The 13,740-nt window shown below is 45.3% G+C and overlaps 1 protein-coding gene across 1 annotated transcript in view; it reads right to left on the bottom strand.

Annotated features, from left to right (window-relative positions):
- The window catches only part of LOC144826181 (uncharacterized), a 263,557-nt gene extending 257,903 nt beyond the window's left edge, over positions 1-5,654 (bottom strand). Inside the window, 1 exon segment of the mRNA XM_078684575.1 lies at positions 5,439-5,654. Coding sequence (XP_078540701.1) covers positions 5,439-5,490 — 52 coding nt within the window. The 5' untranslated portion in view covers positions 5,491-5,654.
- Positions 5,655-13,740: the final 8,086 nt, after the last annotated feature.

Below are 13,740 nucleotides of genomic sequence, written 5' to 3'. Positions count from 1 at the left end.
ACCACTGAGCCCTGTTACATGTCCAAAGTGCATGCGATTGAGCCTTCACGCAAGTCCACAGCGCATTACTGCTTTACCTGATTGTACATTGATATGTTCTATGTATATTATTACTATCTTATCATGATACTGCTTTACCTGATTGTACATTGATATGTTCTAAGTATGTTATTACTATCCTATCATGTTAGTGACTACTACGTTGCTCCCATTACCGCTGTTCATTCCTACTGCCCCTACCCTGTCTCTGTGAAGCGCTCTGATATCTGTAAGGATCTTGTTCGCGCTATATAAAACTTTGAATAAATAAATAAATAAAATAAATACCACTGAGCCGTGTTACATGTCCAAAGTGCATGCCGTTGAGCCTTGACACATGTCCACAGCGCATACCACTGAGCCCCGTTACATATCCAAAGTGCATGCCATTGAGCCGTGACACATTCACAGCGCATACCAGTTTCAAATGTGTGTGTTAATTTCAAGTGTTCAAGCTCAGGGTCTGCTTTTTCCATTATTAACGTTGTCATGCATATATCTACCAGTTGTGATGCTGTTTGTGCTCTAGTTGTCGTTATTTGTGCACAGTTCTTCGCACCATTACCTGTGAGGATAGATTGTGTTACATAAGAACAGCGATTATAAGGAGTGCGCTCAGGAGTGACAGTGGAGGCTCTGTCAAACCACAAAAGATAATTTATAGAGTCTACGCAGGAGCAAGACAAGAGCAACAAAAAAAGCAAACAATTGGAAGCCCTGTTACACAGCCAAGATGCATTAACTGGTGTCTATCCAGGACTGTCACAGAGAGAATAACTCCACTGCAGGCACTGGTAAACCATCAGGGATTATTACATTAAGCCGTCCCAGGAGCAACCCAGTGGAACCGCTGTCAAACCACCACGAAATATTATTTCCGAGGAGGGTTGTCACCGGGAGGAGCGGAGGGGGTGTTATGCCCAGGACCCATGCTTTTCAGCTCCCCCTCTCCTTCAGCAAAACGTATTTATAGATTTAATTAATTGCAAGCAATCCTGCAATCTTCATTAATCATTAGGCTGTGTGTGTGGTCAGACGAATAGATAGCAGCAGACATCACTCTTTCCCTCAAGTACATTTTTTAACACTTCGAAACAGGTGCTGCCGATAGCACCTGGCCAAACCGGAAGAAGCACCCAGAGGACTCAGCATTATGTTCTTGCCCCAGGCCTCCCACTAACTTCTGACAAGCCTGCCCCCTGGAGCAACAGAGGAGCGGGTCATTAGAGCCACTTTTAAACCACCAGAGTCTGCTCAGGAGGCGGTGGAGTAGGACACCCTTGAGACAGGGTTAGCTGTCAAAAAAGTACGTATGGTGCTGACCAAAGATTGAACGGGTGGGTGGGTGGGAGGTTCGGGTAGGGACGTGAGAGAGGAATTAAAAGGAGCTATGGATCATAGTCCCACTGGCCCCAAAAGGCCTAAATGATTAATGCTCCCCAGAAAGATACCATCAACTTTTCACCTCCCACCTGGTCAACCAAGCTTAATGTCCCGTTTACGAGACAATGAATTAGGCGTTGGAAGGGCCAGAAGAAGCAAAGCCCTAACAGACATTGCACATGCAATGACATGTTATAGAAACATAATTTAAGAAGCACGTGTTAACATTTAGACAAGAAAAATAAATGTACACTGAAAGCATTTCCGTAAAATGAAATCCAACAGCTCTTCAAAGAAAATTGGGTCAACGTGAAAAGGCAATGTTGGACATCTTATTGTAAGAATAAATAGCACATGTGTGTATTTACCCAGAAAGAGAAACGAAGGGGCAGAAGGCAGGGGAACAGAAAGAGACCTCAGCAAGAATTAAGTGCGAGTCTCGGCGTCTACTCGACATCCTGTGATTCTGGGAAAATCACGTTATTTATCCCATGCCCCAAAAAAAAATGACTGTGTAATATAACTGGATCTCAAGTAAAGTGTCCCAATACCTTCGGGTCGCGCTCGTGCTGCAAAAAAAGACCTGTACGTTGATAGCCATACCTTCCACAAATTCACAATTTGGTGCCAATGATGTTAAGTGTGGGTTGAAAGGCAGAGAATAGCTTAACGGGATTCCTACACAGGAGCCTAGGCAGGACACTGCCACACATCACTGACATGTCAACGTGGACAGAGCTGAGAAACTTTAGACCCCACCAATCGCCAGCTGTGCGGTCCTAGGTTCAGCACGCACAGATTAATTTCAACAAACCACAATCGTGGCGTGAAGCGCCCATCCATGTATGGAAAACTACATTTATTGACCAGCTTTACTGTTCTACCGTCGTGAGTACACAACAGTAACTGTCTGGCTTTCAGTGGCAGTGTTTATTTACACCTGGAAACGCCACAGTGCACAAGAGAGGCCCGTCAGACCCGGAAGACGAGGTGGGTGTATGAGGCTTAATGGAGCGTTGGTTAAACCCCAGAGGTTGTGTAGAAGGGATTGGTCGGCACCAAGGGTTAAAATATCACGTTTTTTTTAGTGTGCTAGGTGATATTGTAGTGTTCGTTAGAAATAAATCCAAGCATGTCAATTAATAAAGGCAGCTAATTTTTCAACTGAACCCATGTCCATGCATGTGGCATTCTTTCCGGCACAAAGGATATCCCTCATATAACAAGCATTGGCCACGCAACAAGCAAGATGTGCGGCACCGACTGGGAGTTTTGTGCACACGCGCAAATAGGAAATAAAAGGCAAAAGTGAAAGCAGGCTGGCGAGTGGTGTTCGATGTTCAGCCCCACCCTCTTCAACGTCTACATGAGCCCCCTCGCAGCCATTGCACGCCAACACAACCTCAACATCATCTCCTACGCCGACGACACCCAACTGATCCTCTCCCTCACCAGAGACCCCGCCACCGCAAGAACTAGCCTACACGAAGGGATGAAAGACGTGGCCGAGAGGATGAAGAACAGCCGCCTGAAACTGAACTCAGACAACACGGAAGTCCTCATCCTGGGACCATCGCCCTCCGCCTGGGACGACTCCTGGTGGCCCCCGGCCCTAGGCAACGCACCCAAGCCAACAGACCACGCACTCAACCTGGGCTTCATCCTGGACTCCTCCCTCTCGATGACCAGACAAGTCAACGCCGTCTCCTCATCATGCTTCAACACCCTACGCATGCTCCGCAAGATCTTCCGATGGATCCCGACCGAAACCAGGAAGACGGTCACCCAGGCACTCGTCACAAGCCGACTGGACTACAGAAACACCCTCTACGCAGGAACCACAGCCAAACTACAGAAAAGACTCCAACGCATCCAGAACGCCTCCACCCGACTCATCCTGGACATCCCCCGACGCAGCCACATCTCCGGCCACCTGAGGGACCTGCACTGGCTCCCCGTCAGCAAGAGAATCATGTTCAGACTCCTTACCCACGCACACAAGCCCCTCCACGACCTGGGCCCCAAGTACCTCGACGACCACTTGACCTTCTACACGCCCACCCGCCAGCTACGTGCGACAAGCCTCGCCCTCGCCGCCGTACCACGCATCCGAAGAGCCACCGCCGGAGGAAGATCCTTCTCCTACCTGGCGGCCAAGACATGGAACTCCCTCCCCACCCACCTTCGGCTGACCCAGGACCATCTCGCCTTCAGGAGACAACTCAAGACCTGGCTGTTCGAGCAACAGCAGACCCCCCTTACCCCAAGCGCCTTGAGACCCTCCGGGTGAGTAGTGCGCTATACAAATACTATGACTTGATTGATTGATTGATGTGCGTGCACCTTGACGAGAGGGGAAAGCCAGGTGGCGCCTCTGCTTGTCATTGTGCGTGTAACCGCACGCTCTATGCATGCCAAAAAGCTATTGTAATACTTTTAAAAGCCCACTCACTAAAAGTCTCGCCAGAGCAACGCATTCGCTGGCTCAGGCGAGACCTAAAAAAGAAAAGAAACATTTTTCATTTTTATTTTTGAAATGCATCCTGCTTTCCTTTAAGGAAAACGGGCTGCATTTTTTTTTATTGCTTTATTTAAAAATCACAGACATGATGGTCTGCTGAACCCAGCAGGGCACCATCCCTGTGATTTTTGCGATTCCTAGGGGGTCGGAAATTGCGACCTACATCATTAATATTCATGAGGTAGGTCAAAGTGTTTAACACACTTGCATGCATGCCGTTTTGCGATTTCCTAATTGCGAATCGCAAGGATTTGCAGTTATAAAATCGCTAAACGGTTTCTTCATGCATCTGGCCCTCAGAGTATTACAGTTCAAATACCGGAACAGACTCTAGTAATAAAGTGAAATCTGAACTCAGTGCACTTGTTACCTTTCAGCTTTATTAACTAAACTACTGAGTGGTAAAAGAGTATTACTCTTCGCATATCTGAGCAGACTCTAACATGGAGCTTAACGCTGAGCTCAGTACATCTGTTACCTTTCAACTGTACTCACTAGACTGCTGCGTATTAAAAGAGTATTATAACCAGGTCATCACTTCTAATTGGAAACAAGCTGCAAATGTTTCTTATCGATCCTGGTGGAATGCAAGTTTGTTTTCATCACCGATTAGATACCAATTATGTAACCCCCACTTCCCTGGCGATCAAACGAGATCTGATTTGGCTTCCGTTGGAAACCTATCTCTCATCTTCTGCCCCAGTAAGAACTTCTCCGAATCCTGATACAGTTGAGGTGCGCAAACCACCGTGACTTTCCTATTGCCTTTTCCTTCAACATGTTAATTCCAAGGTAAAATAATGTGATTTTGATTCATACGTATGTTCTTTGTTCGTGTAATTCACATGCTCATTGTATACTTGCCTTTCAAGAGTCTTTATTGTGATACTTAATTCCTGTATGTATTTTAAGCTGGCTAAAGTTCTCTATTAAGCTATGCTTCATTGTCATATCCATTTTCCTGTTTTTTCCTTTTCCTCTTTCCCCCACCCTCCCCCTCCTTTTCCCTTCAATAAAATCAAACTTAAAAAAAAAAAAGTGTATTATAACAGTATCACATATCCAAGCATGCTAACTGCATATTTAAAGGTATTATTATGGTATCACATGTCCAACGTACTAACTACGTATTATAAGAGTATTATTACAGTATCACATATCCAAGCATACTAACTGCGTATTATAAGAGTATTATTACGGTATCACCTATCCAAGCATACTAACTGTGTATTATAAGAGTATTAGAACGGTATCACCTATCCAAGCATACTAACTGCGTATTATAAGAGTATTATTACGGTATCACATATCCAAGCATACTAACTGCGTATTATAAGAGTATTATTACAGTTTCACATATCCAAGCGTACTTCAGTATTAGGGTAAAAGCTGAGCTAAGTGCACTTACTGACTCTCTATTCTCCTCACAGGACTAGTGATTAGTAAGAGCATAATTGTTCACACACTAGTAATGAGAGGAGGACTGTCCACGTACCTGAGCCCTCTTCAGTGTTGCTTTCGCCTTCTTTGTCACCACAGTGATCCATGAAACAAGGGACGTGTGCGTGGTCCCACAAATCAACAGCGTGTGCGTAGCCCACAAATCCAACAGCATGTGCGTGGTCCCATAAATCAATGGCGTCTGCGTGGCCCCACAAATGAACGGAGTGCGTGAGGTCCCACAAATGAACGGCGTGCGTGAGGTCCCACAAATCAACGGCTCAGCTGAGAAATTTGAAACAGATAAAATGTTACAGAAGTAGAACACAACTCATGCCAATTGAAAACACTAAAAGGTATCAATTAAACAACTACTTTCATGTTTAATTCCTTAAATATTTTTGAAAAGTCAACTGTTTCTCCAAACTCGATCAGTGCATCTATTCCAGTCTGTCTGTATGACTTGCATCTTGGTGAGATTTCTTTAAATGACAACTTTAGTTTTAAACAACTTTAGAATCTAAGTAATTGTAAAAAATAAAAATGGTTATAGTTTAACCTCCCGTGCGGGGTAGCGCAGGGATCGGCCATATCCTCGACCCTATTCAACATCTATGTCACTCCGCTGGCCAGTATTGTCAGAGATTTTGTCTTCACTTTGGTCTCATGTGCTGATGACCTCAGCTCATTGTATCAGTTTCTAAACAGCCTGAGGCGACTGCCATCAGCCTCCACCTCTGTCTGTCTGGAATTATGCGCTGGATGAGCCAACATTTCTTGAAAAGCAACACTGAGAAAACGAGGTAATGGAGTTTGGCAGGGGCCCGACCCTGTGGAATCAATCATGGTGGCCTTCTGAGGCATGGTAATGTCCATGCCCGACCCTGTGGAATCAATCATGGGGGCCCTCTAAGGCATGGTAATGTCCATGCCCGACCCTGTGGAATCAATCAGGGGGGCCTTCTGAGGCATGTGAATGTCCATGCCCGACCCTTAAGGCTAGGAATTCAGGAGTGGCGTTTGATAACCAACTAAAATTTGCTGTCCAGATAAATCGTCTAACGTGCTCATATTTTTTCTTATTAAAGACCCTGCGTAAGATTTTCCCTTATATTCCTCATGAACTTAGAAAAACTGTGCTGATAGCTCTAGTTTTTTCCAAAATAGATTACTGCAATGCACTCTATTTGGGAAGTGACAAGGCCCAACTGATTAAACAGCTGTCATTACAAGATGCAGCGGCTCGACTGTTATTAAATATCCCCAAAGGTCATCCCACCTCTGCCGGTGTAAGAGCATTGCATTGGCTTCCCATTCAGCGGCGAGCGGACCCATAAGGCACCCTACGGAGGTGGAGCTGGAGACATACAAAAACTGTAAGCCTGGTACCCCCCACCCCACGAGAAAACTAAGATCCACCAATGCAGGTCTAGTACAAATGTCTAAAATCCGAAGCTCGCGATGGGGAGGTAGGAGTCTATCCCACTGTGCAGGTTCTTTGTGGAATAAAAAGACATTGCCATGAGGTTGCAGCCGAACAGACAGCTTGTCAGGAAATTACTTAAAACGTGGCTGTTTCCTCACAAATAAGTATTACGAGTAATAGAGCAGCCTCTTTTTTACACTCCTCAGCGCCAAGACGCATGGCAATTGAGCGCTTTATAAACCTATTTTATTATTATTATTTTAAGGTGTATAAAGTGTTTCCATGGTGAAAGAAAACAGATTGGCAAAAGTAGCTTCCTGTGGTCCGAACTGACATTTGGTTTAGCGAAAAATCTATTCTAATTTTGCCTAACCTGCTCCAGAGCTGTATATTAAGCTCTAAAAATATACAGCAGCCAAGGGATTCAGTAGTTGCAAGGAGCTATCAGAAGCAGTGGTATTTACTTAATTTCTTTAAAGTATTTATAATGCGCACCCTCGTACACCAAGGGATATCCCGGTGCCCAACCTCTTCTTTGCCAGTTCCAATCAAGACCCTGAAGTGGATCCAAGCATGTCTTCAACTTTCTCCGGAATGCTAACAAGTCGGGCCTTGCAAATAGATTCTGGGATAGATTATTCCAATGGGCCGCTGCTAAAAAAAACAAGCATTTGCAATGCAATCGCTCTCGCTTTTGGGACCTTATATGTATTTAGCTATGGGTGCTGAAACATCTACTGTTCTTTAACATGGAGGGAAAGTAAGCACCAACAGCGTGACACGCCAGATATGGGAACACATGGAGCGAAATATTGGTGCAAGAAACTCTGCTGTAAGGGAGTGGGAGGCGGTCTATGTAGGTCCTTGTTGTTTTATTGATTCTTTAATTGTGGTCACTGGCGTGTTGAACCTCTCCTACAATCCCGTCAAGCCAGCAGAGTAACGCAAGGCGGGTGATGCAGTTTTATGTTAGCAGACTGAGAAAAAGAAACCATTTCATGAAAGGCTTAACACCCCTATGACAGCAGTTAAAGAATCCGCAAAAACAGAGAGATCTCAAAGGCCCACCAGAGCCTGCTCTTCCGGGGGACGCTCGGAGAAGTGCAGCACGGTGTCAGACAGGCATGTTGTTCTCTTTGATCCAGTGTCTGTAAACATTGAAAACAAACACACAGCTTCACATCTCATGACCACGCACGCACATGCATGTATGTGTACAGTGCAAGCTTGATTAAAGGAGTTATGAATCAGTCAATCAGAGTACTTGTAGAGCGCGCTACTTAGCCGTGAGGGTCTCAAGGCGCTGAGGGGAGGCGGGGTGCTCTTCTGAATGCGAGTAGTCCTTGGGTCTGCCGTATGTGGGTAGGGAGGGTGTTCCAGGTCTTGGCGGCGAGGCAGGAGAAGGATATGACGCCAGAGGTCATTCGTTGGATGCGGGGGACAGCGGCGAGGGCGAGGCTGGCGGAGCGGAGCTGGCGGATGGGGGTGTAGAAGCGGAGTCTGCTGTTAAGGTAGGCTGGTCCGGCGTTGTGGAGTGCTTTGTGGGTGAGGAGCTTGAAGGTGATCCTCTTGTCGACGGGGAGCCAGTGTAGGTCTCTCAGGTGGGGGGTGATGTGGCTGCGGCGGGGGACGTTGACGATCAGTTGGGCGGAGGCGTTTTGGATGTGTTGTAGTCGTCGTAGGTGTTTGGCTGGGATTCCTGTGTAGAGTGCATTGCCGTAGTCCAGTCTGCTGCTGACGAGGGCCTGTGTCATCGTTCTTCTTGCTTCGGTCGGGATCCACTTGTAGATCCTGCGGAGCATGCAAAGGGTGTTGTAGCAGGAGGAGGAGACAGGGTTGACCTGCTTAGCCATGGAGAGGGAGGAGTCGCAGATGAATCCTAGGTTGCGTGCATGGTCGTGGGTATTGGTGCTGTTCCCAGTGTGGTCGACCACCAGGATAAATAAATGTGTTGCACTCCGAATACTATCACTAATTACAAATAATTAAATACCCGAATACCACTGATCTTTTATGAAAGAAGAGAGAGAGGAGTGAGAATACAGTCTTGCTATATATAGGGAAATAAACTAAATAAGGTAAAGGTCTATAGACAAGTTACAGCACACCAATGAGAATCAGAATTAACTAGAAGCACACTTAAACAACCCACATGAAGAGGACTAATCACCAACTTAATCGAAAAATTCTTACATTTTTATTAATCAATGCAATTATTAATTATAGTTCATACTGTTATGTTTCCAAATGGAAACATAACAGTATGAAATATAATTAATAATTGCATTGATTAATAAAAATGTAAGAATTTTTCGATTAAGTTGGTGATTAGTCCTCTTCATGTGGGTTGTTTAAGTGTGCTTCTAGTTAATTCTGATTCTCATTGGTGTGCGGTAACTTGTCTATAGACCTTTACCTAACAAGGTGGGATTTAATTCAGGACGGTTGACAGCTCCAGAGGAATCCCTGCTTGTGATTTCCAGTTCAGAATTCCACAAAGCATAGAATGGACTTTGGGACTGCCATGAGGGTGCTTGTTGGTCCAACTCTCTTATAATGCTAAACATTTGTAAGAGGTAACTCAGTTTAACATCAGCGGATGGCAGACAGAGAGAGCTGGGCAGTGTCAGAGGTGAGCCTTATGTGTGACACTTTGAGTGACACTATATGCTGCTGAGCCGAGCGCGTATGCCCATGTTATACTGGTGATATTAGAAAGAGCCCTTTTAGCAGTGAAACTGCCTAGTCTGTTTTCTGTGGTAATAACAAATGCACGTGAGTGTAAATAGCGCTTGCACACAATACCTCGAGTGATGCGACACCCGGTTCTTCATTTCTTTTATGTAGCACCTGGTGGTGACTGAAGGCACAAAAACATTGAGAGAGTAGTGTTTTACCTTGTCATCTACTTATTTTTTAATGTTGAGTGGTGTGAGGATGTATGAAATCACTTTTTTTCCCCAGAAATTTAATGAATATTATACATAATTAGAAAAATTTTGGTGATATCATGTTTTTATGCAAGAACATTTACTTCTTGTAAACTGTCACCAGCATAGGAGCCAAGTAACTTGCAGGAAGACATTTCATTTTCTAGGCTCCTGCAGATATAAATTACCCAAACAATGTGAAATCTTACAAACGTCACTTCATTCTAAACAGGAATTGTGTGGGCAAAAATGAACATTTGGCCATGGCATATGGCGGCGATGACCGACTGTCTGCGGTGCTGCTTGTGCAGAATTCCTCTCTCTGCACTTGCTTTTTTTCTGTAGAGTGCCAGACCTTTGGTGCCCATGGGGGCTCACAGAGTGCACGAAAACAACCACTCCAGCTACAACAGTAATGATAATTATCCACATTAGTAAAGCGCAAATGTATCACCCCTAAGGGTATCAAGCTGCCGAGGGGGTCTATCGGGGAGATTAAGTGAGATGTTGCCCAGAGTCACATGATGCTGAGCTGAGCGGCCGCCGGGGAGCACAAAATGAGCCCACGCCCTCCAGAGTCAACCGCTCTGGTTGTTGCATCACATCTCTCACACAATCTAGTGTTTACACCAAAGTGCACACAGCAGAGATCACGAGTTGTGCGTGACAGACATACGTAGCTGGTCTAGCCATGCTGGTTTCTTTGCAATTAATAGCTGTAGTTTGTCTTTTTTTTTATTAAGGTGGGAGTGAGAAGAAGATTGGAGTGCACAGATCTCAGGTTGCGAGTGGAGGTGTATTTTTGTATACAAGCAGATATAAAGGCGGGACTGTCAGTCTGTAACAACTTAAAAAGAAGACAATCCGCATCACCGCACAAAAATGCAAAGTCACGCATTCATAGAGCCTCGTGAAGTTGCTGACAACTTGAGCAGGAGATGAGAGCGCTGCTATTAGCACTCATCTGCAGCTCAGTGTATGTGACAGTCTAGTGCACTGCTCCGCAGCGGCAGTCACGTGACATGGCGTCACATGACTGCAACATTGTGTCCATTAATCGACATGGCTGGATGAGCGGGCGGCAGTTATGTTTAAGTTCCGTTTGGCACAGGCAGCCCACCGTTCCGCGCACTGCTGCCTGTGGCTGTCATCATGCAAATGCTTCCCTGCGACCGGGCGGCCGCACGAGACTCGTCATCATTTGGCTCTCCATCACTGACACTCAGGTCTGTAATACCAGACTTTAAAAATATTTAATTTTAGAGAGTCACTGATCAGCGCTCCGCTCAGCTGACACATCATGATACGATGGTAACCACTTACCGCCGGCTGGTGGTGAGCGTCGACCAAACGGAACAGGCTGAGAATATAGCCTTCCTCTGCTTGTTTGTCTCATCGACGGCCCAGGCCACCGAGGCTCCGTGGCATTGCAGGCTTCAGACATCAGCGTTGGTATTTCTCAAGGAGTGCGAGACACAGAACTGCAGTCAATTGCTGCTTCATGTTCTATCCGGAAAGAGGCTCCTCTGACTGCTCTCTGAGCTGCGTTTGAGTTTAGCTGCACTTAATAAACATCCAGCTGCAACTCAAACTAGCATCATTAATCACTTCTGTACAGTACTCTGTGCATCTCTCTGCTCAGCTGACAGTGGGACCGGCTGCCAGAGACGTGTTGCGGCCGTGGCACACATTTACTTAGGGCTCATTCTCAATATATTTCATTTTAAGCTGAGCGTGCGTCAGCATGAGCCTATAGCTCACTGCTGGTGTCCTCAGGCTACGCTGAAATGGTGCCTCTGTAGGCTGGCCAGCACAGTCAACTACAGTGGCTCTAGAGAACTGATTTATATTATAGCAGCTGAGATATTTTACCGTGAAATACGAAGACTTGAGCAAAGCTAAAGTCTTGCTTAAGGTGACGGCTAAAATGTTAGCACTCTTCCATATTTGCTGCTTTACAGCACTTTAAAGACCTTCTTAGAGTTTCTTGTTGCTCAAATGGGTCTAATTAGTTATATTTATATATTTACCTTGTCTGAACATTCTGCTAGTGTTCTAGGATAGTGTGTGAGCTAGCAGAATGTTCAACTTACCCACTACAATACATGTCATATAATACAGTGCATGTGCAAACCACATTATGCAAGAGAGTACTATACCTTCCCTGCTTCCCAGAAAGGAATTCTGGGTAGGAAAACGTTGGGGGGCCCACACAAGCCATACCTCGCTGGACTCTTCTGGGTGTCCAGTTTTCAGAAATGTGTGGGTTTGGTAGGTTTCCCAAGATGGCCGCTGTAAATCATTCAAGGTTTCTTTATAGCAGAGTTCTTCAATCTGTGGGGCGCGCCCCCCTGGAGGGGGCACGCCACCATCTCAGGGGGGGCGCGCACTCCACTGCAATCTGACCTTCGTGCCCATGCTTTTGTCTTCCTAACTCTCCCAGGAGGGGGTTAATTGATAGCGCTGAAATGCTTCAGCTGCAGTGGGAGGCAGGATGTCTCCTCTGCTAAAGCCGAAACTGTTCCTTCACTCTTTCGATATCATAGCAGACCACTGCAGCTGAAGCATTTCAGCACTATGAATTAACCTCCTCCTGGGAGAGTTAGATGTTCACAGAGAGAAGACAAAGTTTCCAGCAATGTTTTAAAGCATGGGCAAGGTGGGCTCCGGCCCAGGGCACCAGCCTTTCAAAAGAGGGGGGGGGGGGTATGGGGGTGACTGAAAGAGCCAGCTCTGTTCTACAGAGTCTTGCCCTCATGACCTTCAAATTTTTTTAAACACGTTGTAAATAGCGTTTTAACATCATTCATTTTTAATGTGCAATGGTATATCACAGACATTTTGCAGGCAAAATGTGTTTGTGTCATGCAACATCCATATGAAAAGTTCATTTTAGATCAATACAGGACCTCACATATGAGAAATGGGAGGGTGTGACAGAGGTTATTTGCAGTAATGTTAGTGAACTCCTGTTGTGTTACATACTGAAAACACGCGTCACTATCCCTGAATATCAGATGTACACACATTTACTATTTGACCAAAGAAGGCATGAAAGAGCTGAGACTGACTCATAAAATCAAAGTTGGTCAGAACTGGGGTCCCCAAAATCCTTAAAACGTCCCTGAAAGTTTCTCTTAAAATTACACAGGCAGGCGCGCAAAATGCCAGCCAGCCATGTGCTGTTTAAACAGCCTGCGAATTGCTTGTCTTGGTACTAAATAGTATGTATTCATGCACTACTATGTATCCAGGGCCAGCTTTAGCGCTAGTGGCACCTGGTGCGAGAATCATTTTTGGTGCCCCCACACCCCAGGACTGCCGCCTCGGATTCTCTCACTACCACCAGGCATATGTGCTATTCATAAGTTAATTAATAAGTTATTGCTAAACACAGCGCCTCCCCATGAGGTCGGCGCCGCATCCATAGGTCAAGCATTCTAGTAAAAACCATTTGCGCACATTTTATCTTGGAAAGTGGTGTTTTGAGCTGTGTAATAAGCCTCTGTAATTTCACCACACCCACTCACAAACCTGCAGTTTACTTAACACTCTTATTGTATTGAACATTATTTTCTGGATATACCCGGAATATGCGCATGGCGGGTCGATTCCAGAAATTTCCGTCAGGTGGTGGGGGGGCCCAACATCTAAACAAATTGAGCTGGGGGGGCTCAGCCTACAAAAGTTTGAAGACCTCTGCTTTATAGAAACTAACAGTTAAAAATAGAAATAATTGAAAATGAGTTGAAAAAAACATCCATTTGTGCCAACGTTTTCACCTGTAATTTCTTCTAATTATGACAGATTTTTTAAAGCAATATACTGTTACATCTGCGGGACCTTTCTGGTTGTGGGGATATATAGGACATGTAGGTTCACCAAGAACCAGACGAACCCAGAGCCAATAACCGAGCAGCATCTTGCAATGGTTTTTGTATCATATACCGGGTATATAACAATTCATATGGTAAAATATATACAGTAAAAAAAAATTACAA

Source organism: Lissotriton helveticus, chromosome 3_2 (assembly GCF_964261635.1).
Source record: "Lissotriton helveticus chromosome 3_2, aLisHel1.1, whole genome shotgun sequence".
Lineage (NCBI taxonomy): Eukaryota > Metazoa > Chordata > Amphibia > Caudata > Salamandridae > Lissotriton > Lissotriton helveticus.
Note: the sequence above shows the minus strand (reverse complement) of the source record. Positions and strands in the feature narration are given on the sequence as shown.